The 26313-nt window shown below is 46.5% G+C and overlaps 1 protein-coding gene across 1 annotated transcript; it reads right to left on the bottom strand.

The window, feature by feature from the left end:
- Positions 1–19278: 19278 nt before the first annotated feature.
- Positions 19279–21938, bottom strand: LOC123426040 (protein SYM1-like). The gene is made up of 7 exons (XM_045109824.1): positions 21254–21938; positions 20957–21097; positions 20738–20851; positions 20472–20645; positions 19772–19887; positions 19603–19663; positions 19279–19523 (listed from the first exon to the last, which is right to left on the bottom strand). The coding sequence occupies exons 1-7, from the start codon at positions 21650–21652 to the stop codon at positions 19509–19511; spliced, it is 1020 nt and encodes a 339-aa protein (XP_044965759.1). The 5' UTR covers positions 21653–21938; the 3' UTR covers positions 19279–19508.
- Between the last annotated feature and the right edge of the window lie 4375 nt (positions 21939–26313).

The following is a 26313-nucleotide window of genomic DNA, read 5'->3' as shown; positions in this document are numbered from 1 at the left end:
TTACGAGTCGAGATTGCCGAATGAACGTGCTCAGTGATCCCACAAAACAATGCTCACCGAACACACAGATACCGAATAAAAGAGTCTTACATCCAAGTATCGATTTATTACATCACACGACCGAATGGTCAAGTTCACAAGGTTGGGCCTAAGGCCAAATCGTACTCATACAACTAATAGCGGAAATCATAGGGGCTAAACGGGTGCCCAAGCCATCAAGCCTACACCGACATGCATTCTGACTCGGAAGCGTCCTAGTTCGCAGGGGCGTCTCCGAAGACGTACTAATCTCCAAACTCCAGTCATTCCATGTCTGGTTAATAATATAACCAGTGGCAAGCCAATGAGTACTTTTGAATGTACTTGCAAACAGCCCATGATATGAACAATGAAAGTGAAGAATAACAATAACATGCATCTTGGGTGGAATTCATCTTGGTGGAATGATCATGAATATGCATCAAGTTAATGAATTACTTTTGAAGAACATGTTACAGATATCCATATATCTGTTGAGGGCTGAACCATCTGGGTTCACCCTATATGCCAAGTCACCAAACTTGGTCATATCATTACTTTCATAATAACTCCTTTTTATCACAACTCGCACACACTTGGTTTATGCGGAAACGACTCGACGTAGTTTAAGCAGGATTACCCAACTGTCCTTGACCGTGGACACAGCTATTCGAATAGTTTTACACTCTGCAGAGGTATTACGCTGGACCCACGAGATCTAGGAAACTCTGTGTCATCCACGACTCGCGGTATATAACATACCCGAGGTAAGTACCCGATCAATGCCTTTCCCCTGACGATACTAGACAAAGAGGTCCACTCGATTGGTACCCAGCCCACATGTTGTACGTCTTACGAGCACCGACTCTAGAAAGTATCAACCATGCGGGGACCAACGGTGTGCCTGGAACACATCAAAATGGCATAGTCGCCCTACCTGGCACGACCCCATCATGAGAGTGACCACATATCACTCCGCCACTAGTAATGTGGCTCTTTGCTAGCACCGACCAGAGTAATCAACAAAGCCCCATCCCATAAAGGGGTAAAGTGGTCGTACATGAAAGGTTGGGACGGTCGACACATCATAAATCTAATCCCATTTCCGAAAGCATACTCACTCAAAATACACGGTGCACAACTTCACCAAAAGTGGCCACCTAACTCATCATCACCCTCGGGCATTAGTGGCACCCGAGTGGGTTTTCATAAGACTTTGATCAACCCATGCTCATGGTACTGTTACTCTAGCTTTACTTGTCAACATGATACTAGCATGATCCTCAAAAAGGGGTAGGATCAAGCTCAATGCATGTGCTCCGGAGGAGCCATCGGTAACATCACCTTAGTGATTTACCGGCACTTATGATCATATGCAACGGAAATACTTGCTATCTTAATTTTTGATGCGTCTCAAACGTATCTATAATTTTTGATGGTTTCATGTCGTTATCTTGTCAACTTTGGATGTTTTATATACCTTTATATCTTTTTTGGGACTAACTTATCAATTCAGTGCCAAGTGCCAGTTCCTGTTTTTTCTCTGTTTTTGACTCTTTTCAGATCTGATTTTGGAACGGAGTCCAAACGGAATAAAATCCCCGAAATGAATTTTTCCAGAACAGAAGAAGATCTGGGGACTTGAGGGCCAAGGCAGGAGGCCCACAGGGAGCCCACAAGCCCTATAGTCGCGGCCAGGGGGGCGCGGCTACCAGGCTTGTGGCCTCCCTGGAGCTCCCCTGCCCTAGCTCTTTGCCCTATATATTCCCTAAAATCCCAGAAAAATCAGGGCGTCCACGAAACCACTTTTCCGCCGCCGCAAGCTTCCGTTTCCGCGAGATCTCATCTGGAGACCCTTCCCGGTGCCCTGCGGGAGGGGTCTTTGGAGCTGGAGGGCTTCTACATCAACATCATTGCCTCTCCAATGACTCGTGAGTAGTCTACTTCAGACCTACGGGACCGTAGTTAGTTGCTAGATGGCTTCTTCTCTCTCTTGGATCTTCAATACAAAGTTCTCCATGATCTTCATGGAGATCTATCCGATGTAATCCTCTTTGGCGGTGTGTTTGTCGAGATCCGATGAATTGTGGATTTGTGATCAGATTATCTATGAATTATATTTGAGACTTTGCTGATTTCTTATATGCATGATTTGATATCCTTGTAAGTCTCTCCGAGTCTTGGGTTTTGTTTGGCCAACTAGATCTATGATTCTTGCAATGGCAGAAGTGCTTGGTTTTGGGTTCATACCATGCGGTGACCTTTCCCAGTGATAGAAGGGGCAACAAGGCATGCATCGTGTTGTTGCCATCAAGGGTAACAAGATGGGCTTTCATCATAGATTTGAGATTATCCATCTACATCATGTCATCTTGCTTAAGGCGTTACTCTGTTCTTATGAACTCAATACACTAGATGCATGCTGGATAGCGGTCGACGTGTGGAGTAATAGTAGTAGATGCAGAAAGTATCGGTCTACGTGATGCCTATATGTATGATCATTGCCATAGATAACGTCATGACTTTGCGCGGTTCTATCAATTGCACGACAGTAATTCGTTCACCCACCCTCTACTTGCTTTCATGGGAGAAGCCACTAGTGAACACTACGACCCCCGAGTCTACTCACAATTATCATCTCCGCTTTTACTTTTACTTTGCTTTGTTTACTTTTTGCTTTCAGATCTCACTTTGCAAACAATCTATAAGGGATTGACAACCCCTTCATAGCGTTGGGTGCAAGCTCTTTGTGTTTGTGCAGGTACTTGTTACTTGACGTGATCCTCCTACTGGATTGATACCTTGGTTCTCAAACTGAGGGAAATACTTACCGCCGCTGTGCTACATCACCCTTTCCTCTTCAAGGGAACACCAACGCAAGGCTCCAAGGCCGCGGGGGAATCCTTTTCATATTTGCCAAGGAAATACCTATAGGCGTAGCCAGCAGCACAATATAACATATGCTCAGTCATGGTCAAAGGGCTGCTTGCCTTGGTCAGCTAGGTATCCGGGGTCTTCGAGGTCTTCCGCTCCGATTCCCTCATCACACGTTTGAAAGGACGCGGATGTCGCCTAGAGGGGGGTGAATAGGCGCTTTAAAATAATTAAGGTTTAGGCTTGAACAAATGCGGAATAAAACTAACGTTTAATATGTCAAGCACAATACAAACAACTAGGCTCACCTATGTGCACCAACAACTTATGCTAAGCAAGATAAACAACTAAGTGATAGCAAGATATATTACAATAAACAATATGTCTATCACAAAGTAAAGTGCATAAGTAAAGGGTTCGGGTAAGAGATAACCGAGGCACGGGGAGACGATGATGTATCCCGAAGTTCACACCCTTGCGGATGCTAATCTCTGTTAGAGCGGTGTGGAGGCACAATGCTCCCCAAGATGCCACTAAGGCCACCGCAATCTCCTCACGCCCTCGCACAATGCAAGATGCCATGATTCCACTAAGGGACCCTTGAGGGCGGTCACCGAACCCGTACAAATGGCAAACCTTCGGGCGGTCACCGAACCCGTACACGTGGCAACCCTTGGGGGCGGTTACCGAACCCGTACAAATTGCTCGGGGCAATCTCCACAACCTAATTGGAGACCCCGACGCTTGACCGGAGCTTCACACCACAATGATTGAGCTCCGAGACACCACCAAGCTTCTAGGACGCCAAAGCATCCGCGAAGAACAATATCTAGGGTACTAAGTACCAAAGGTAATAAGCTTCTCAAACTTCACTTCCACGTATCACCGTGGAGAACTCAAACCGATGCAACTAATGCAATGGCAAGAACACACGAAGTGGTCAAGTCCCTCACACTCAAATCCCTCCACAACAACGAAAGCTATGGAGAAATATGAGAGGAAGAACAAGGAGCTCACAAAGAACTCCAAGATCAAGATCCAAGGGGTTCCCCTCACATAGAGGAGAAAGTGATTGGTGGAGATGTGGATCTAGATCTCCTCTCTCTTCTCCCTCAAGAACAAGCAAGAATCATTGGAGGGATTGAGAGTAAGCAAGCTCTAAGAATGTCAACAATGGAGGTAGAACAAGAGCTCAACGAATGGATAAAGCCAAGGGGGAAGAAGACCCCCTTTATATAGTGGGGGAAGGAATCACACCATTACCCCCACTCTCTGCCCGAGCTCCAGCGGTACTACCGCTGGCTGCAGCGGTACTACCGCTGACTGCAGCCGTACTACCGCCAGCTAGCGGTACTACCGCTGGCTGCAGCGGTACCACCGCTGGCACTCCAGCGGTACCACCGCTGGCCCCAGCGGTACTACCGTTGGGCCCCTGGTAGTGCAAAGGCACTACCACCGCCAGGAAAGTCTTCGCAAAAAGGTCCGTCCACGAACAACCGCTAGGCAGGCGGTACTAAGCTCCTAGAGCGGTACTACCGCTGACCAGGGGCGGTACTACCGCCAGCCAGCGGTACTACCGCTCGCCACTGAAACAGCCATAACTTTTGCATACGAGCTCCGAATCGAGCAAAACCCAAGCTTGTTGGAAATCTTAAGACCATGCAGATGTGAAAATGCCGATGATATAGAGATGTGATACCTCCATGAATGAAGAACCGGCAAAAACTCCAACATCGAAAACATCATAGTAGATGCATATGGACTCCATTTTCGATGAACTCGAGCTTGTCACGAAGATGACCATAAGCTCTAAAACTCACAAAGAGAAACACCAAACAAGAACCAAGAAGTATGATGCAAGGATGCAAATGGTTTGAGCTCTCAACGAACGATACGATCAAGCTACTCACTTGAGAGCCCCCCTTGATAGTACAACAATCTATCCTAACCAGAAAACCTATCAAGGGCAAACCTATACCTTGCACCTCGTCCTCTTGAGCTAGATGATGATGATCTTGGCTTCCTCAAGATGGACCACCTTTCTTGATTGCGTTGGCTTGATGAAGACTAGTTGATTGCTCCCCCATACTCACTATGGGTGAGCCACTCTTCAGCATATCTTCACAAGTCCATTGCCACCACAATGGACGGCAAGCTTCAAGCATGCTATCTTCATGCTGATCCACTTGAACTTGCACATCGCAATCTTGATGACGATCATAACTTGACGTCATACTCCATGGGTTGTATGAGATCTTCCCTTTGAAGAAAGCCCATGGAAACACACCTAACCCCCACATAGAACTCTCACGAAGACCATGGGTTAGTACACAAACACGTAATGGACAATGCTTACCATACCATGGGATCACTTGATCCCTCTCGGTACATCTTGTACGCTTTGTGTGTTGATCATCTTGATTTACTCTTTGTCTGAGATCTTGATCAACCATGTGTCTTTATGACCATTCTTTGGATAATACCTTGAATACCATCTTGGTCATCATAGAAACTCCTTGAACCCAACAGATGGACTTCAAGAAGTGCCTATGGACAAATCCTATAAATATAACTTAAGGCAACCATTAGTCCATAGGAATTGTCATCAATTACCCTCAAGCCCCAACGAGGACAGAACTGGGTTCGGCTCGTCGCCGCCTACCTGCTAGTGGTCGGAACAACGACGGAGAGGCACGGGTTCACCGGTAACGAGGAGGCCGTGACGGAGGAGTTTCGGGAGGTGGTCGAGAAGGTAGCTAGGGGCACGAAAATGCTCGAGAAAGTTGGGGGAAAGCTTCCTGAGGTAGAGGGGATCGGTTTGGTGGGTCGAGGGTCGCAGGAGTCGTCGTGTAGCCGGAGATCGACCGGAGCTTCGAGGCGGAGGGGCCTCGGTCAATCTCGCGCACCGGCGATCTGCTAGCTTGCTGGGGTGGCTAGGGAGGTGCTAGTGGTCGCGGCGAAGTTGTCTGAGGGGTGCAGGCGCGAGGGGTAGGGCTATTTATAGGCCCGCGACGGTGAGCTGATTCGGGAGCGCCGATGACTCACCGTGGCGCGCATGGGGGTGCAGAGAGGGGCTGGGGTCGAAACCATGGTCACAGGACGTGGTTTTGGACTGCCAGAACCATCTGCAACAGAGGGGGGAGAGAGGAGCCGAGCAACAGTGGCCGCGCAAACTTGGCCGGTTTTGGTGCACGCGGGCATGCGTTGCACGAGCTCTAGTGCGAGAGAGGAGCGGCCCTGATGGTCGCTCGATGTAGAGGGGTTGTTGGGGAAGAGGTTGGACATCTCGGGGGAGGCTGGAACTGGCCGAGGGCGGCGCCCCCACCTTGGTGGCTTCCTGTAGCACGCCAGAGCGCAGTTTTGGCATGCTGGTGCGCTCTAAGGCACTTTGGACGTGTCTAGCATGTCCTGGCACTGGCTGGGAGTGAGGCTAGCCCTTGGGGTTTCGTGGGAGCTTCGGCTGGTCAAGGGAGACAAGGAATACTGGTGCTGTCAGCTTTGAACTAAAGATTAGATTGGGGTTTTTGTCATTTCCACTTTGAACCAGTGAGGGGCCAGTTGACTGGGGTTGGGCATTGATACTGGCCACCTAATCTGAGAGTTTGGAGCAAAGGGTTTGGGTTTAGCTATGGGTTAAAGGGGCTTTTACCCATCTGTCAGAAGGTGTTTGACAGTGGTTTGGGGCAGTTGCACCCCACCACTGGTGCTGCAACTTAACAGGTTTGGGTTTGGTGCTAAAACATGGGGTTTCACCAAGTTTGAGCTTCATTGGACAAGTTTAGCTTTGTAAACTTGAAAACACCACCATTTGACCAGATTTGTCCCTTCCAAAGAGAGTGTGGGTAAACTAAGTCCCAGAAATCCCATTTTTGGTGTGGAACCCTCATTTGAGGTATTAGGCACTCCTGCAAAGTTTCAGCATCGTTGGACAAACTTTGCTATGTAGAGTTGCTCTAACTCCAATCTAGAAAGAAGGGGCTTTAGGGTTATTTGGGGTCCTTAATCACCTTGGATCAAGGTGAAACTTTATGTGGACACCAAATATAGCTTAGGAATACCATTGGAATTTTCTAAGATATTATTGAGAATATTTCCTTTGGAAATATTTCAAAAGGTCAAAATAGACAGAAATGGTTTTCAAGGTTTGCTCAAATAATTATAATATAAATAGGGGTTTAAAATCTTATGTATGGAAAATATATGTCCTTCTGATCATCTTCAAATTTAATCAGATTTTTCTAAGGCAGAAAAGTATTTTTCCAAGTAAGAATACCAATTCTGGCCTCAGAAATGGACATGTAATTTAATTAGGAAAATAATTCTCAAAATAATTATTTTGTGGTTTTGAAGCACTAAAATGAAGTTAAAATCAGATCACCAACTTTGGGTAGAAACACTTCTTGCCATCAAGGACATGTAGTGCAACTCAAAGTAGGGTTTTACCTTGATCAGAAACAAGTAAAGGTTTTTGAAAATAAATCAATATTGTGAAATGCAGTTTTTATCATCACATGATCAAACACACAATCATACAATGACAATCATGTCACTCACATCATTAGTTTTGAAAAAGTTTTAACAAGCTCAGACTTTTGCATTACACAGAAGTGGTAGTAAAAACAGGGTGTGACACATCCGCGCCCGTATTTTGAAGAAACAACAGCGACAGAACACGCGCGCCCTCGCATGCGAGCAGAATTGGGCGGTCCGTGAAATGGTCGGACTGCCACCAAAGACGGAGAAGGAGGTGAGCGGCGGCGAGGATAGCTCCGGCGACAAGCACATTCGGTTTGATCCGTACTGGGTCTTTGACCAGTACTACCGCGACAAGGACGGGAAAGGCGCTTGGAAGAACAAGGGCAGCCATGGATGATCTCCACTATAGCCAAACATGTTAAATTTTGATAATCCGATGACATGTTTATGATGGAGTAGCCATACATGTTTAGCCGTGGATGTAGTAGTTACATGGGTTATATGGATTTAAGATATAAGATTTGAAATGTCCAGATATAGAATGCATTATTTAAGTCATGACCTGTTAGTGTCTACGAACACGCCTCCGGGCATTTGAAGGAACAGATTTAAGGGATCCGGTGAAGATGCTCTAACAGATCGAGGTGACGTGCTCAAACATAGTCGATCGACTTGGATTTTGGAACCAAAGTGATTGATAGAAGTTTTTGGCAAGTCGAGTGACAAAAAACAAAATCCAGTCAACTTGCATGTGGACTGCCGCTAAAGTTTATCTTAATGGTTTTTTTTAATACATTGCTCTTCGTATAAACCCATACACATGCATTCTATTTTTATAAAAGCATCTTCAACAGCCGCGCTAAAACAGCGCCACGCTGTAAAATTCGTCTTTTTAGCGCGCGCGTAATAAAAAAGTTGCTCTAGCAGTCAGTCGCGTGATAAACGCGCGCGCGGCATAAAGAGTACAACACGCGGTTGAAATCGGTTGCTTATTTGGTGCGTCCGCTTCGGCGCCCTACACACTCGAGCGCTCGTGCCGCTTTCTCCACCGCGCCACCTTCGCCCCACCGCCCGCCGCCGCCGGCGAACTGCTCGACTGACGCTGCCGCCAGCTCCCCCTTCACCCCTTCCTACACCCGTGACTCCTCCGTTGCGCCCTTCGCCGCCGCCGCAAACCCTAGCGCTAGGAGCTTTGGCTTCGCCGCCGCCGCCGCTCCTCCAAGCACCGGCGTCACGCGTGGCCTTTTCATGCCGCCACGGATGACCTCTGCCACGGGTGGCCTTGCGCCGGCGCCCGCCGTGAATCCACGTGCCCCCCTCTTGCAGCTCTCAAATGTGGCGCAGGCGAAGAAGGGAAAGGTTTCCGCGAAGAAGAAGAAGAAGAAGAAGAAGAAGAAGGCGGACGGCTCCGGCTCCTCCAAGTCGTCGAGAAAGAGACTTGCAGGGTGTGTGACGGCCGCGGCGGATCCCGAAGTGCTGGCGAGCTCACTTGTTGAGCCGCCGGCCGACGCACAAAAGGTGTTCGAGGAAATGCACCAAAGGTAAAAAAAATGTTGTTGTCATTTTTTGAATGCATACATATAGATAGCTCATTTGCTTCGTTGTATATCCTTTCTAGTGTCAATGATGAGGCATATATGTTAACTATGGGTGTTGGCTCCAACAATTCTCATTGGTCTCAAACCAATGACATGCATTTCGATGACCATGAGTTCGATCTGGACGAGGATGGTGAGGACATTGTAGACGCACCGAAAGGAAGAGGAGGCAACTACACCAACGATGAAGACATATTGCTATGCAATACTTGGTTGCAAGTGTCAAGGGATCCATCCATTGGAGGTGATCAAAGTAAAAATGCATATTGGAACCGGATGAAGGAGCACTTTGATCTACACAACAAGAGTAGAATTGACCGCTCGGCACGATCTCTTCGCTCCCGGTGGTCGATAATCAACCGAGATTGTCAAAAGTGGTCGGCCGCACAAAAGATGGGTGCAAGAAAGATGCAAAAGAAAAGAAGAAGAGGAAAGGGGATGATGAGCTCAAAAATGCTATGGAAGCTATTGTGAAGGCAAGAAAAGAAGCGAATGAGGTGAGGAAGATGGCAAGGACTCATGATGTCGCGACCGAGGAGAGGAGGGTGGAGGCCGAGGAAAGGAAGGTGACATTGGAGGAGAGGAAGGTGGCCATGGAGGAGCGATCTAGGTTATTGGAATGGGAGAAGTATTTGTTCTTCTTGGACACGTCTACTCTCAATGAGGCGCAAAAGGAGTATATCAATCTTACCTGTGAAGAGGTCTTGTGGGTGGCGGTGGCATTGGCAGCATGGGTGACGGTGGCATAGGCGGCATGGGTGGCGGTGGCATAGGCGCCATTGGTGCCATGGGTGGCTTCGGAGCACCTCCGGGCGGCATTGGCGGCATGGGTGGCGGTGGCATGTGCGGCATGGGAGGCATGGATGGCTTCGGAGTACCGCCGGGCAGCACTGGAGGCATGGAAGGCGGTGGCATTGGGGGCATGGGAGGCATGGATGGCTTCGGAGCAGCTCCGGGCGGCATTGGCGGCATGCGAGGTATGAGTTTTGCGTCTCTCATGGGAGGCATGGGAGCACCTCTGGGCGCCATGTCTTCCGGTATGCCAACACCTTCGCAAGATCTTGCCAACACCCATAAAGAGGAGGAGGAAGAACCCGCTTCGTATGATGAATCGGAGGAAGAGGAAGATGAAGATGAAGACGAGGACGAGGCTTGATGTGGGCATGAATTTGAACTAGTGGGCATGAACTTGGTTGGATGATTTTGTGGGCATGAACTATTTATGTCATCATGAACTTGTTTGTGTGATTTAAATTATGCCATGTTTTTCTTTTGTTATTTGAAATTCATTTTGTGTTCAAAATGGGTCAAAAATGCAACACATGGCAAGCGTCGGCGGCTCGCGCGCACTGCATTTTAGCGCGGCTGCTGGAGCTACGCGTGAGCACTGCATTTTAGCCCACTTGCTGGAGCCAGCGCTGGATGGCGTGCCAAGATAGGGAAACCACACGCTGGAAATTGTATTTTAGCGCGCCGTGGGTAGCGCGGCCGTTGGAGATGCTTTAAGCATCTCCGAAAGACTGAACCGACATATCATCTTAAAATTTACGAAGTAATCATATGCAACTCGTCATCGACATGAATATATCCTCTCACTGAATGCGCATCATCAAAAATCCTAAAATAAATTCAGGAATAAATGTGAACACCAGGATTTGAAACTTGATGGGTCGGGATACCACACTGCCTCTAACCATCCAACCACACGTTGATCGTCCTTAGAGCATCTCTAGCAGACCCTGTATAATGCCGAACCGCAAAATGCATTTATAGTTTGCGGAGAAACGGATTTGCGGCCCAACGCGGGCGGCGGTCGAGCAGACCCTGCAAAGCAGACCCGTAAAAAGGGTATTCGCAGAATATCCTTTTTTAAGAGTCCGCTTTGCGGGGTCTGCCCGGCCGCCGCCTGCGCCGGCCCATAAATTAGTAATTTGCATTTCAATTTCGGCCATGAAAACACATTTGTTTGCTTCTTTATTTTCTTCAAGGGCATTGGATACATAATAATTCATCAAATTTTTGCTAGAATAGCAAGACTAAAGAAAACAAGAATCACAATTAGACATTTTAGAAGATATCCAACTTCCATAACAACTCCCACTAGTTGAACCAATATCTTCTCGATGCCTACATTGTTGATCCACGGATTCTTGGTCTTGCATTTTTCATTCTTCTTCTTTGATTCTAAAGAATTAGACATTGCTTCCGTTCTAGTTTCTTCTCTAATTGCACATGCAGCCGCATCATTAGCCTCAATTCTACCAACAAGTGCACGAACATCTATTAAGTTTCTTCCTATCAATAAATCGATGTATTCTTCTTCCCAATACCAAAACCAGCATCCATTCCTTTTTACCTCCATGAGGTTTGTACACCCCCACTCCCCCCCCCAATTTGTATATTTTAATCCTTTCCTGTACATAAACCTCTTATAAGTTGGAATAAAAGAAAAGGTTGTGGGGTGATTACCCTACAGTACTTGGTCAAAAAAAACGAGCATCCATCTTCCTACACATATGACCATCTCAATAAGCTACTGAAATTGATCCGAATAGGTTGATAAAGCCGAATGTGAACAAGAACATACCCCCGTCATTTTCGCATTTGAAGAATACCCATCCGGGGTGTTGCGACATGCTAGATGTTAGCCTTAGAACTCTCTGTGTGCAGTCGTCGCATTGTATTAGCGGCATCGGCGAGCCGGCGAGCCGCTGCGCGGGTGCCAAGCATGGGCGATGACCGACCGAGTCCCTCCCGGCAAACTGTCGATGGTGGCTAGAGGACAAACTATTACCTGCATGCGGCGTTGGGGCTTTGTCGGGACTGTGCGAGGTGATCCCTAACCAATCCATGGCTTGGCGCAGCCGTCGGTGGCCGGAAGTGCCAAATCTGACGGCCATGAAAAATAGCCGCCGATCTGCAACTTTCTGACCTACCGAGGCAGGAGGGAGTGGTGAAGGCCAATCTTGGGCGTGTGGCGGCCCATCGGCATGATCCCGACGACCGGTATGACCGGAATCGTAGGCGGCGGCCCGACGACAGTGGGTGGGGAAAAGCACGGGCTGAAATGCACCCCTCCCCCTTTCCTGCCGTCATCGCCAACTGCTTCCGTTATATACACGACACCAACGGGGCGAGGGGAAGAACCTGCGTTTTCATGGATTGGGGTAAGAATTTCCCGCGCCGCACAAAAATATTTATAGGCCCGACGTGTTTGCGGGGTCTGATGAGAAAGTTTTTTTTTACACAGATCCGTATTTTAACGATTACTCTGCGGGTCGAGGTATTATAAGGGTTCTACTAGAGATGCTCTTAATGGTTGTGTTGTTACCATGGTATGGTAGCCATGCAGTACTTTCCGGCTAAGGAAATATTGAGACCATGCTGACATCATTTTATAGCAGATCGGCTTTAAACAAAACTGTTACTCATGTATAGAAAATTGTACGGCCAAAATAAACAATTTTAATGATTGTATCATCACCATCCGATCTGCATCCAAGTTGTGCACGGCATGGTGAGATTTGGTACCCGTTGATTAGTGCTAGTCGAATCCCTCAAATAATCTTTTATATGTTTACGGACGCGTCCGGGCAGTGTTGGAAAAGGAGAGATAAGTAAAAATAATAATTCAATCGAACCTCTCGTATCATCCTTATATGTTCGGACTGTCCACGAATCCTCATATCCATCTTAAATATGAGGATATTATGAGGATCGTGGATGTGCTCGGACATGTCCGGTCAGTTCGTTACATAGGACGCGACCCTATCTCGGATCATCTTTATCTTTTCTTTATTCTTTTTTTTCTTTTTTTCTCTTCCTTTTCACCAATCACGTGCAAGTGATCGAACGTATGAAAAAGAAAATGAAAAGTATAGTTACGCAAAGGGATAAATAAAGGACACGTCTGATTACTGTTCGGTCGTGTCCGCAAACTTTTAAGGGATCGAATTTGCATGTTCTGCCTGTAGATGCTCTTTGACTAACTAGAATGTCTTGTCTCGTCGAGCTGATGAATTTTAATATCTAATTCATCTCAATCCATCGTATGCAACTTGTAGAGGCAAAATAAAGTCAGGCTGAAAGTTTTAGTTTGGTAAATCCGAGTGAACTTTCAGTTAAGCAATCCGAGTGAAAATTGTGTTGAATTTCCTGAGCGGAGACAATTCGAGTCAAAACTGCTTTTCCCAAGTGAGCATTGTTTTTTCTGAGGTAAACATTGTTTTTCTTGAAGTCTTAGATGGCAAAATGTTCAATACGGAACTTGTACGTATTGTCGAAATGGACAATTTTTCTTTTGGAGACATCATCATCTAAGTTATTAATATGTGGCCAACAAAGTCGCTGGGAGCACTGAATTGTTCAGTTGGCCTGTTACTCGTATAGGCATCAAGATGGCCTTATATGTACGCCATCTTCTGTTTGAGTGTCCATGCAAAGGAGCTCTGGTCCAAGCTGGGTACTGCAAGAGGTTGAGGAGGCCAAACTTATTCACGATCTGGTTCAGTTATTCTCGAACATCTACTCCTAGCTGATGATAGTCCAGTACCATTAAAACCCAACTTGAATGTCAAACAAATTATTGCAGTAGGGGGCTAGTACTTGTGGTGGCTCCGAAAACAGTTCACTCATGATGGGAGGCCACCATCCCCTTGTAGATGCCTAGATGGCCTATGTATGTTCTGGCTATAGCTAACAATTTCCATGAAGCCAACGCCAAGAAGCAAGACAACAATGAACAGAGATGGTGTGAGCCTGATCCAAATTCGTGAAATTAAGTGTTGATGTTGCTTTCTTTGTTGATGAAGGAGCTGGAGCGACAGCAGCTGTACTAAGAGATAATAGAGGGAACTTTGTGGCAACTTGAAGCCGATACATTCCTCACGTAGCAGATATAGTAACATCTGAGGCATTGGCAATGCGCGATGGTCTGGAATTTGCAAATTCTCTTGGGTTTTCTAGAGTGGAAGCCGAATCAGATTCATAGGTAGTGATCGATTACTACACGGGACAAACGATATGGTGGGACTTGGTGGCGGCAATTTTTGCAGAATGTCTGGATGTGGTTTCACATATAGGAAAGGTCAACTTTAAACATTGTGTTCGATCGTGTAATAAAGCGGCGCATGTGCTAGCTAGTTATAGTCGTGCAAGTCACATGACATAAGGTGCAGGTCCAAGCAAAACTCACTCCATGTGTTCTCCCACACACGGCGATTTACCCCTTCGAGCACAGTTAACTGAGCTCCTTGCCTCTGAAAAGTATTAAGGAACACACATTTGTCATTCCGTTCATCAAATGGATTAGCCCTGTATATGCAGTTTAACTAGGAATACTTGCTACCCTACATATGAAGATGGTTTAGTACAATTAAATATCAAGCTGTCCATAAAATACCAATTCAGGACAGTTTAACCACTACTAATCTGAAGACAAGTTCCAAAGTAAGCATAAATGTCAATAGACTATGTCAGAAATATTAAACTGAAATATTTGAATGGCTATCGCACCACTTGAGTATCTTCATTCAAGAGGGGAGATCAAATTCCATGTATACTAATGTTAAGGAGAACTACAAAATCTGTTACACTAAGGGGATAAGAAAAATTACAAACTATCCAAGTCACTTATATAAAAGTTAATAAAAAGAAACAAGTATTACTATGATGCTATTTCATCTTTTCAAATGTAACCAGTCAGTTGAAAATATTACCCCTAAGCATCGATAAATTGTTAAGGGTGGCTGGTGTATTTAGAATTAAAATAACTTGGACACTGCTTTAAGTTTGGTGCTATGTTAATCTGAACCATTTGTGGCTGGTATAGTTAAATTAAGTAGTTTGGGCACTGCTTTAAGTTTGGTGCTATGTTAATCTGAACCATGTGTGGCTGGTGTACTTAAATTAAGTAGCTTGGGGTGCTACTTTAAGTTTGCTGCTACATTAAACTGAACCATGTGATGACGAACATTATGGCTCGATCCTGTCACTGTGATTATTGATTCCGGTATTTATATTTCATTGTGCTGGTATGTATATTTTGTTGTGTTGTTAACGTAACAGCACAATATTGACTCAAGTCTTTCTGATACCAATGGAGGTCCAAACGTATGGGAACAAACTTTCTTTTTCTTTTTCTTTTTTTTGAAACGGAGGCAAAAGATTTGCCTCTTCAATTAAATAAGTCAGAGTAGAGTTTAGAGTATTTTTACAACGCACTCACAAATACGGCATGGCAATTACTCATGCACCATGATGTTTCCTAGCTTCTTTGCACCAGCGGTAACCCAAAGATTTGCCTCTTCCAAGATGTTTGTAAGAAGGATTGGCGGTGGCGTGCTTTTGTGGCAGAAAATGCCGGCGTTTCTCTCGTTCCAAATGGCCCAAGACACAAGCATGGTGAGGGAAGCCATCGCGCTTCGGTTAGGGTTATGGTCGTCGGTTCTTTTTTGCCACCACTCATTGACGGATTCATCCAAGTGCCAGTCATAGGTATCCATGTGTGGGAGTCCAAGCTTCTCAATGATCAACCTCCAAAGCCTAAGCGTGTAGCGACACATGAAGAGGAGATGCATCCTAGTTTCTTGTTCCCTTTTGCAAAGTGGGCAAAGGCCACAGTTTGGCCAACCCGGCTTCTCCAACTGGTCGGCGGTTCAAATTCTATCTTGCAAGGCCAACCAAGCAAAGAACTTAACCTTCGGAGGTGCCCAAGTCTTCCAAACCATGTGGTCCATGGGGGAGAGGGTCAGACTTAGGAACTGAGCCTTGTAGGTGATGCTCGCCATGTATATCCCGTCTTCGCATGCTTAAAAATGATGTCATCTCCTGCGTGTTCGTCCAAGTGGAAGTCGTGCACAAGCATCGAAAGGTTGAAAATTTGTGAAAGTTGACACAGAAGCGGTGTCGTGCCTCATTTTTAGGATTCAAGTGTTCCCCTTGAGGGCATCATGCACCTTCCAATTCTTTCTTTTGGAGTCCTCAAAATTTAATGATGCAATGTTTTTGGGCTTGCGGCCGAGAAGCCAAGGGGAGTCCCAAAACGTCGTTTTGGCGCCATTACCGACAGTGATAGTTGTAGAAGCATAGAATTGCCAAAACCAAGCCAAAGCTTTTAGGGATCTTTCCATTCAAGCTTTCTTTTTATAACTTGCTAGAAGGGAAAAAAAACATCGACATGGTTACCATTTATCAAATGCTTCTTCTCAGAACTAGGCTAGCCATAAACTAGAAAAGCAGACTAGTGGTGCTTCTTATGCAAAGACGGATTATTAGTTGGAATGGTAGTCAGCTTCTCATAATCCATTCATGTAACAAAACTGACAGTAAACAGTCAACTGGACTCAGAATTACAGTGTGTACACATAATGGTCTAGTTGTCCACTCACCACCTTAGTCTGACACGCGCACATACAGTTGCACAGCATTCAGTTGTATACTGTCAGTTAGAACCAGAAACCGGGGGGGGGGGGGGGGGGGGGGTTGGAGCCATTCAGTCTAAAAACAAGACTTCAATTCAGATTGTAAGAGCACATGTGCTCAGTTGTGCAGGTTGCTGGCAAAAGAAATGAGAGAAAACAGAATGGTCTTGAAAAAAATTGCGTAGGAAGAGACATAATTAAAACACTAGAGTGAAGAGTCTCATGGTCATATTGTAATGCCTATTAGGAAGGTATTATATCTTCACCTTGGTCACTCTGATCAATTGGCCGGTAGGAGTTGCCTGGAGTAAATTGGCTATCAATAAAGCTGTCTTCACATCTGTTGTGGTCACTCTGATCATCATCCTCATCCGCTGAAATGTTACCATCTTCAGACACCATAAAGCAATAATGTAAGGTACTCTCTCTAACAACTAATATAAGAGCGTTTAGATCACTACTTTAGGGCCTGTTTGGGACTGCTCTACTCCAGAAAATTCAGCTTCGCTTTAGAAAACATAAGCCAAACGGGGTAGCTTCACGATATACAGCTCCACAAAAAAACTAGAATCTAGGATCCAACTTTCTGTTTTTTATGAAGCTCTCTAGGAGGTGCTCCATAAAATTGTAGAAGCTGGAGTTGGAGCGAAATTACCCACCGCTGTCACCCATAAATGGATACCCCTTCGATTCTCCCCTTTCATTCAATCAAATAGATCATTTTCACCAGATTTTCCATTCGTGAAGCTGGAGCTGGATAAAAGCCAAACGTTCTCTTTGAAAGAGCTACAACTTCCGTATGAAACTGCTCCAAAGTGAATTTGATGGAACGGAGCTGCTTTTGATGGAGCAGAGCGGTCCCAAACAGGGCGTAATAATAATAATTGACCGAGGGAGTAGTAATAATCAATACAATAGTACTGTTTTATTCAGATAATCTAAAACACCGATATGCATCGAAAGGCTATATTATACAGTAGTAGCAAACAGATTTATCGTTAGTTTGTTTGCTAATATCATGTTCTCAACACAAAGGTTGTACTACTATTAAGAGAAGCTAAGCACAGCGTTTGGAGTATGAGTAGGTGCTTTGGTCAGTGGGTGCATCTACACCTATGAGGCAAAGTGGATTTCCACAGGACTACATATTTTCACACTGAAGGCTATTCTGCCTCTGCTTGAGCCTGATCCGTGAACCCAATATGTCCAGTGACCCCAGCAGAAAACTGGCCCTTTTCGCCCGAAGCTCAGTGATCCGTCGTGGCATTCTTGCCCATTGCCCTGGAGTAGTGTGTGCTTTTGCAGAATACAACACTACTGTCTGTTTCACTTGTTCAATATAATGTCCCATTTTTCTGTTGGTCCTGAATACAGTATGATTTAGATGGAGATGCAGAGAAAAGTGCATGCCTGCCAGGGTAATATTGTTCTGGGGAATGGGAATCCAAATTTGATGCATCGTCCGCAAATATCAGTTTGCTTGAATAATCACCATCTGCTCTTGGACACCTGCTGTCAATCTGTAAGGAGTTGCATTGTTATTGCCAATTCACATTTCTCGCCTCTGTCTTTGTCTTGTGCTTTAGCCGGCTAACTTCAGGTTTTTTGTGCATCTAAACCGGCTCCTCATTTGGATATTTCCGGGTTGTAGCTCTTCTACACTGCACCTATATTGGCTTTGCCGCCCGGCTTCTTCTGAATCCCATGCATGCATTTCACAAAAATCATTAAATGTAGTAGATACAACTCTTAAGTGAGGTTGTCTCTTAAGTATTTTTTTCTCCTATGATAACATGCTAAAATATGTTGCACTGTGAAACCTTAGCCGGCAAATGACCCAAAACAGGCGAAAACAGTCATGAGGACCGCTCTTAACTCCATTGAAAATTAAACGAACAAATTCTAAGCGAACTTGCCAAAGAAACGGAAGCAGAGATAAAAGGATTGAGGGGATCAAAAAGTCGCAATCGCAAAGTTGTATCAGTCGGCCATAACTAGCCCATAGGTATTATCAAAGTTGTATCAATTCAAACATTGCAACAGGGAAGCTAATGGCGCTGCGCATGTTATTGCTACAGATTGCTTTATTTTTAAAATAAACTGTAATTGGGTCGATCAACCCCCTAATTTTCTTTTCTCTAGCCTGGTGAACGATGTAACATTGTTTTGCAATCAATAAGACATGCCATGATGGCTTTCCCTAAAAATAAAGTTCTATCAGTCACCTACCAAAGTTTTCGTGGTATTCTCTGTGAACTATTTTCTTCGAGAGTAACCGCCAACACCCACCAAAAAAACTGGGGGGGGGGGGGGGGGGGGGGGGGTGAATATAGGGTATTTATTCCATAATCACAGGATTAAGCGACAAGTTCGACAACACCAGCAGCCAGCAGGGACCAACGAAACTCACTAAACAAGCTCCTCACAAAACGATCTACTCCTCCAACACCAGCTTGCCTCCACTCCTTGACAAAATGTGCAGTTTAATCTTGTGCTTGTGAATATTTAGCATCATGAAATCTGATGCTCTCATGATCTGGGCGTGGGGGGCATATATTGAAATGCACATCTGTCAAGCAGGGGCATATATATTATCCCACAACGGTGGTATTAATACCACAATGCTATAGTATCTGTACTTCTACTTGTGCCAAAAAATGTCATTTTTTGCCTATGGAAATGTCGGTCAAGAGCTGTGTTCTATAGTTCTATAATACTCGCATCGTGCTTGAATCCTTTGTTCAGACATATGTCCATCAAATGCAATTTATGAAAGAAAGATCTGCAAATGTTTTAAGACTTCTCATGTTTTGCCCCCCCCCCCTTTTTTTGCATGCTTGCATAGTTTCATCAAGCATTCCCTTGGTAGCACCAAAAGCGACTCAAAATCATGGGTGCTGCACAACTCATATTTTCATCAGGAGTTGATCTCCCTTGAGACAATTTCTTTTTCGTTTTGTTTGGCCAGCACAATTTGCTTGCAATAGATGCAAGGCTTTTTTTTTTACACACGCAGCGCTGGCAACTAACTGTACATACAATTTATACAATCCCAACATAACGAAGCCGGAGCAGTTTCCGCTGTTCCAATCTATAAAACAGCAAAACCATGAAGTATGTGCTATCTGGAGTTGTCCTGGAAAGAAGAAAGATAATTCCAGGTGTCAGTACGAACGATAACTAGTTATATATTTACTAGTTCTGATGCAATATACCTGCGTATCTGTTGTGGAGGAATCATCTAAGATCCTTGCTTCAGATTTCTCGTTCGAGTAACTATCAAACAAGAAGATGATACAGTTTAGTAATCTTGCATGTATGATGAAGTTTGGTAGCACAAGTAATTATGTGAAATCAAATATGAAAGCACGGTGAGAGGCATACGTTGACAAGATGGTGACCCAGATTAATTCGACACAGTCGACCCAGAGAAGTCTTTGTTCGATAGGAACCACACCATATGTAATTAAGTGTGCAAATGGCCACAGCTTCCATCCAGCCTGCAATTACAATTCAGATAGATCAACACTTTGAGCTTTGTAACAAAGTAGCAAGATAAATAAAATGGGCAAAAGGTAATATACAATACTCTTATATTGCAGCACAACTAATCCTATCGATCACATTTCACTTTGTTTCCATTTTCTCTCATCCACCTCCCAAATTCTTTCACAATGGTGTATCAGATGTATGTGCACCTTATTTAGTTAATTTACACCCATTAACACACACGTGTACTCCCTCCGTCCCAAAATAACTGTCTCAAACTTAGTACAACTTTGTACTAGAGCTAGTACAAAGTTGAGACACTTATTTTGGGACGGAGGGAGTAGTTTCTAGTGGACCTAAAAGGCCTGAAGACAATAATACTACGCATCAACAAATGAAGAATGAAGAAGCAAAATGCATATCACCTCTGTATTAATTCGCTCTACGTTCTACATTTTCTAACGGAACAACAGGTAGTATACGGTATATCATGAAACTAAGGTCGTCAACATTCACAGTCCCAGTGTCCAATGATACTTAGTCTGGCACAACCACAGAAGCATAATTCAGAATTTAAAAGATGACTGATGCTTACAGTAAGCATGGGGAAGAAGGTGGCCTTGAGCTCGCTGAATATGGTGAACGGAGATTCCCAGCGAAGGAAGCCCAGGGCGACGAAGTAGATGCTGTTCCACAGCGCAGACCAAGCCGTCTGATCAAACGCAACCTTGACAGGCACAGCCCACCAATCCTTGAACGGGAACAACGACTGATGCAAGAAGGTCGATGCATTCATGTCAGTTACCTCATCAAACATCAGACAAACTTGTACCAGCCAGGCTTCAGAATCACAATCGTTACCTCGCAGAAGTGATAGTAGTAGTGCGAAAGGGATCCGTGGAGGGTGAACCCTACGAGGCCAGACCGGAACATGCGAGTACGGTCAAACTCGAAGATGGGCTTGCCTTCGTAGCACTGTAATAAGCAGGAGTAGCACAGACAAGAAGAACCGTATTAGCTATTGCAGCAGCAGAAAGGGAGTCAGTCAGTGAGCAGGGGGGAATTGGATTGGATTGTCACCTGGGCTATCCAGTCGCCGAGGGAATAGACGACGCCGCTGATCATCATCTTGGCAAGAACCGGATTGGCCTTGAGGGCCTCCTCGTAGGCCGACCAGTTGTGCTCCGGCATGTAGCGCAGGATCTCAAAGATAGTCCACCCCTGCACCAACCAAATCCAATCAAGAGAAACAAATGTTAATCACCATCCATCACGAACCCGCTATCAACCGAGATTATTTATGGGTAGCTATTAGTAGTCGAAGAGAAGAAGCAATTTTTTGGCTGGAATGAATCGAGGAGGTCCGTCCGTCCTTACATGCCAGTAGTCCTGGTCGACGGTGAGGAGCTTGGTGAGCGCGTAGGTGCTGGCGCCGAGCACGATGGCCGCGTTGATGCCGCGGTCGAGCATCTTGTTGCCGTCGTCGCCGCCGCCGCCGGGGGCGAAACCCCCGCCCACATCGCCCTGGAAGGCGAGGCCCTCCGGCAGGTCCTCCAGCAGCCCCGCCGGCACCACCCCGTCCAGGTCGCCGGCCCCGGGCCCCGGCAGCGCGTCGGCCGGCTCCGCCGCGGCCGAGACCCGCAGGGCCCGGCGGAGGCGCCTGGAGGACCCCGCCAGGCGGACGAGGGACGGCGCGGCGGCGGAGGCGGAGGCGGAGAGGGGTCTGCTGGGGATGAGCCGGCTGCAAGCCGGGGAGGTGGCCACGGACGCCGCCATCGCTGCCGCCGCTCTAGCCCCGCAAGCTGCTGAAGAACCTCCCACCACCACACACGCGCGCGCGCGCTGAGGCTGGTTGGCTCTGGGCTTCTGGCACCTGATTGCTTCTCGGCTTCTCGCCTTGACCGACGTTGGTGTGAGTTTCCGACCGGTGCTTTTTTCTGACTGGTGCTCGCGTGGTTTTATCCGCCGGGGCTGCCAACGACCGCGTGGAGCTTGTGGATCTCTCGCGGCCGCGCCATCCTGCGGAGGAGGGGAGTCGGCAGTCGTCTCGGCCGGGGTAATCTCGTTTCATCCGGGGGAAATTGATTCTGATCGACGATTTTGTGGTGGGGGAGCGTGTGGGACTCGGGCGGGCCGAACCTCTCCGCCTCACACCGTGGGCCAGTGCACCACGACAGGGTATCCTAGTTCCAGGTTCCGTGGAGCCCGGCGGAGATTCCACGCCTCCGGTGACCGGTGGTGCCCAACTGCTTGCTTCTGTGGCCGTTCTGTCCTGCGCCTCGTAAATTGATTGATTTCCCATGCACAAAACCTACATGTTTTGGTCATTTTTGTGTGGACCTAAAGAATCACCAGAAAGAACTCGTCTGCAAGAACACAGACCAGCTAGCTGAGGCCAACTTCAATACACGATACCAAACAGAAGTATGTTTTGTTTAAATTTTATCCGTTTGTTAAAACAATGGAGTGGCGTCCGTATGTTTTTCTGCATGTACCGGCCGTGCGCTCAATGCACGGCCGCTGTTGGTCCGCCACAACGAGGAAAAGGTCCTAGAACAATGCGAATATTATACAAATAGTTTCACAGATAATAAAGTTTCATGTTCAAATAAAAACACAATTAAATAGTTTTACAGTCCAATCGAAATTGTCTTGAATAGATGAGACGTAAATGAACCGATACATCTATTTGTTGTCAATGTAAGCGCACATGTGCTCAATCAAGTCATCTTCAGAGGTTGCCGGTTGTTGATGATCACGCTCAACATTTTCATCTTGAAAATTAAATTCTTGATCATAGATGATGTTATCATGCTCATCCTTTACTATCATGTTGTGCATGATCACACAAATAATCATCATCTCCCAAAGCTTTTGAGTGCTTCATGTCAGTGTAGGTTTTAAACAATACCCCATCTTGATTGAAGCACATCAAAACCATGCTCCACATCTTTTCTAGCACTTTCTTACATTTGGGCAAATCCCTGTCTCTTCTCTCTTTGTGGATTGGGTATCTCTTTACAAGAGTTGACCACTGAGAATATATACCATCAGCTAGGTGGTATCCTTAGATGTAATGGTTGATATTGGTCTCAAAGTTGACCTTTGGTGAGTGGCCTTCTACATGCCTTGCGAACTCTTGAGAACATTGAAGCACGTTGATATCATTGTAAGAACCAGTAATGCTGGAAAAAAAATGTCATATCCACAAATCTTATGAAGCTACCGCTTCGCGTATGACAGTGGCACCTTTCACATGCCCCTTGTACTGCACCTGCCAAGCAAATGGATAGTTCTTTCACTTCTAGTGCATACAATCTATACTATCAAGCATGTCCGGAAAGCCCCTCTCGGCATTGATCGTCAACAACCTTTCTGTATCAATGGTAGTTGGCTCTCTCAAGTACTCAGGGTCAAACACTACCACCACAATCTTGCAGAAATTGTACATTGATAGGAATCATGTGTACTCACTCATACACACGTACTCATCCATAAGATCGCGTGGAATTCCATACACAAGCATGCGAATAGTTGCAGTGCTTTTTTGATAAAAGGAGAAGTCAAGCTTTCCAAGGGCATCCTCTTTGCACTCAAAGTATGGGTCATATGCTACCAGTCCTTCTCGAATATGATTGAAAACATGTCTCGCCATATGGGAGAGGCGACGGAATTGATGTGATTTGTAGAGCGCGGTATTCTCAAAGTAATCAGCATATAGCAGGGTATGGCCGCTCTACCTATTGCAGTTCAAGGCCGGAGCATGACTCGAGATTGATCTCCTGAACCGAGGTCGCTGCCTAGCAATGTGGTAATTGATGACCAATGCAGCCACCACAAGCTCTTCGTCATCCGCTGAACAAATGAAGTTGTGGAAAAATACTTATCCCGACTATCCATGGTACCTTATGAGCAAAGTGTTGAACACCTTATAGTAGTGTTGGACACACGAAGGGGAACTAGACAGCAGGCAAGGTTGGTGTTGGCGGGCGACGCCATGCGGCTATGCAGCGCCTACCGGAAGGTGTTGGGGTTAGCTTCTCTCTGCACCGGAAGAGCCATGAACATTGGCAAAAACTCATCTGAAACACTTGCGTGAGCCGGCTATGACAAGTCGCGGTCGTGGTTTGGGTGGCCTATCAAGAAAGCAAGGAAGAGGGACGTCAAAAATGTGTACCAACGGGTAGCAACGATGGAGGAGGACAGAGGGAGGGTAGTGGAAGAGAAAAGGGCGTCTGAGCCATCTATGGGCGGGTCAGGGGAGGACAAGGGCACACGCCCCGCCCGTCCGTGCGTTGTGTGTCTCAACGCAAATAAGTCGAAATCAAACAAAAACAGACATTTGTCTATTTTGCTTCTGTGTGTTGGACCACAATTTATGTCTGTTTTCTTTCAAACGGACGCGGTCGAACCATTTGAGGTCGCACGTTGGAGTTGGCCTGAGGTCTTACCGAAAAAGGCTTTCGCCCCGCTTTATATATAAAGCAACGATCAACATACAAAATTCAAACAACCGCACACCACACACACCCAAGGCTGGTACAAGGGGCCGACGATCAACAACAATACTCCAAAACACCAAAGAAAACAACTAACAGACATAAGAGCATCTAAGGAACTATGGAGCGCTCCACTGAGAATGAGTCGCCGCGAGGAGACGACGCCGAAACTCGATGACCCAGGAACTCCAAAGCGGTGCTTCCAAAAAAGAAACGACACCAAAGAGCCGCAACCGCCCGATCCACTGAATCGAGGTTTTCACATGAAGTGCCTCGAAGGACGCAGGGCTGCCGCGATGGAGCCTTCAGGAAGGGAACGCCGCATGGACGTCGCACCATTGGTTTGGTCCAAACCATACGAGGTTTTCACCTCAGCCACCACCCTCCGCCTCCACCTAAGGTATGGCACGATAGGAGAACGTCGGCCGCACCACCACCGTAGATCGGTGAAGGCCCACCCCATACCACCCATGCAGCCATGACAACAAGCCTGCCAGCATCCGAGCCGCGAGCTCCGCCCATGGGCCAGTGGCTCCCGCTAACAGGGATGCCTCCCTGCTTCCACACACTCCGGACACCATCAAAGGTGCGTGCTAAGGTTCTTCACCAGCACATTGGCAACACCGTCCCCAGATGATCGTTTGAAGCCGCACAAAGCAGCACATCACCAGCCAGCAGTTTTTGACCGGTCTTAGATGAGTGCACTTGGCTCATACACGAATGCACATGATGGATTTCTCTACACTTTTTGACGACAACTATGGCAGATCTTCGTAATGAAAAACTAGCGGTACCGGTTTCTACCGGGTATCGCACAAGCATTGGATGTATTCTGCGATGCGTGCGTACAAATTAATCGTGTACTGTAGTCAACGTAACAACAGTTACCAAAGGATTTTTTGTTGTGTGTATTCGCACACAATAGATACAGTGGAGCCCACATCAGCACTTAATACATTGTGTCCTCCATCTTTGGGACCCTTTCCTCTCGGCATTTGTCTGAGTAACCGCTGGATTGGACAGGTCCGTCGTGCCGCACCACGCCCCCCCCCCCCCCCGCCGTTCTTCAGCAACCGTTTCGGCAAGAGGAAGTGGAGTGGACCTTCAAGCTTCAGCAAAGCAAGTTTGTAGTCTAGATCTGACAGCCCGAGAGTTGTAGCAGAGTTGAAGCATTTTAGTATTTCTTTTTTTTGAAAGATCCAGCTGCTGGCTGGCATATATTAAACGAAGCAGGTAGAGAGCGGGAATACATCAAGGTGGTGGCGACCCAAAACGGATCAAAGGAAAAGTTCATAAGAAACAAAAAAGGATAAGACCCATCCGTCCCCGTAGGGAGCTAAACCCACTACGTGATTTCTCCCGTTGAGTCCCCGAAGGGATGCACGAGGCAGGCAGCACCTGCCTGCCTCCAAAGCTCCAAGGCATCCTGTATGGAAATAATCATGTTCCTGACGGCGGGAGTCTTCAGTCTGAATGTGCAGTCGTTCCTCTCCTTCCAGATTTATGATAAGATAAGTATAATCATCGTCCTAATCCCTTTCTTGTGCTCGGGCCTGGCTTTGCTTATCATGTCCATTATGATATCGTGTGGTGTGGTCCTGTCTTTCCATACCGCTGGGTTGAGCGAGACACATCCATGTCTGGCCGACACCAGTGTCCAAACTTCCAACACCTTCGTACATTGCCAGAACAAGTGATCTGCCGTTTCCAGATTCCGGAGGCAGAGCTGGCAGAAGTACCCATTTGGCCATCCCCTCCTCTGTAGGCGGTCGTTGCACCACAGCCTGTTTCGCAATAGCAGCCAGTAGAATATTTTTAGTCTAGCAAGTGCCCAAGAAGCCCAGATCAACTTTCTAAAGGGTGATCTTGTGTGCCCCTGGAACTGAGCCTTGTACGCTGAGCTAGCGGAGTATAGCCCTGACGCCTCGTGGATCCAAG

Source organism: Hordeum vulgare, chromosome 1H (genome assembly GCF_904849725.1).
Source record: "Hordeum vulgare subsp. vulgare chromosome 1H, MorexV3_pseudomolecules_assembly, whole genome shotgun sequence".
Classification (NCBI taxonomy): Eukaryota; Viridiplantae; Streptophyta; class Magnoliopsida; order Poales; family Poaceae; genus Hordeum; species Hordeum vulgare.
The sequence above is the reverse complement of the archived record's forward strand: the minus strand, read 5'-3'. Positions and strand labels throughout refer to the sequence as shown.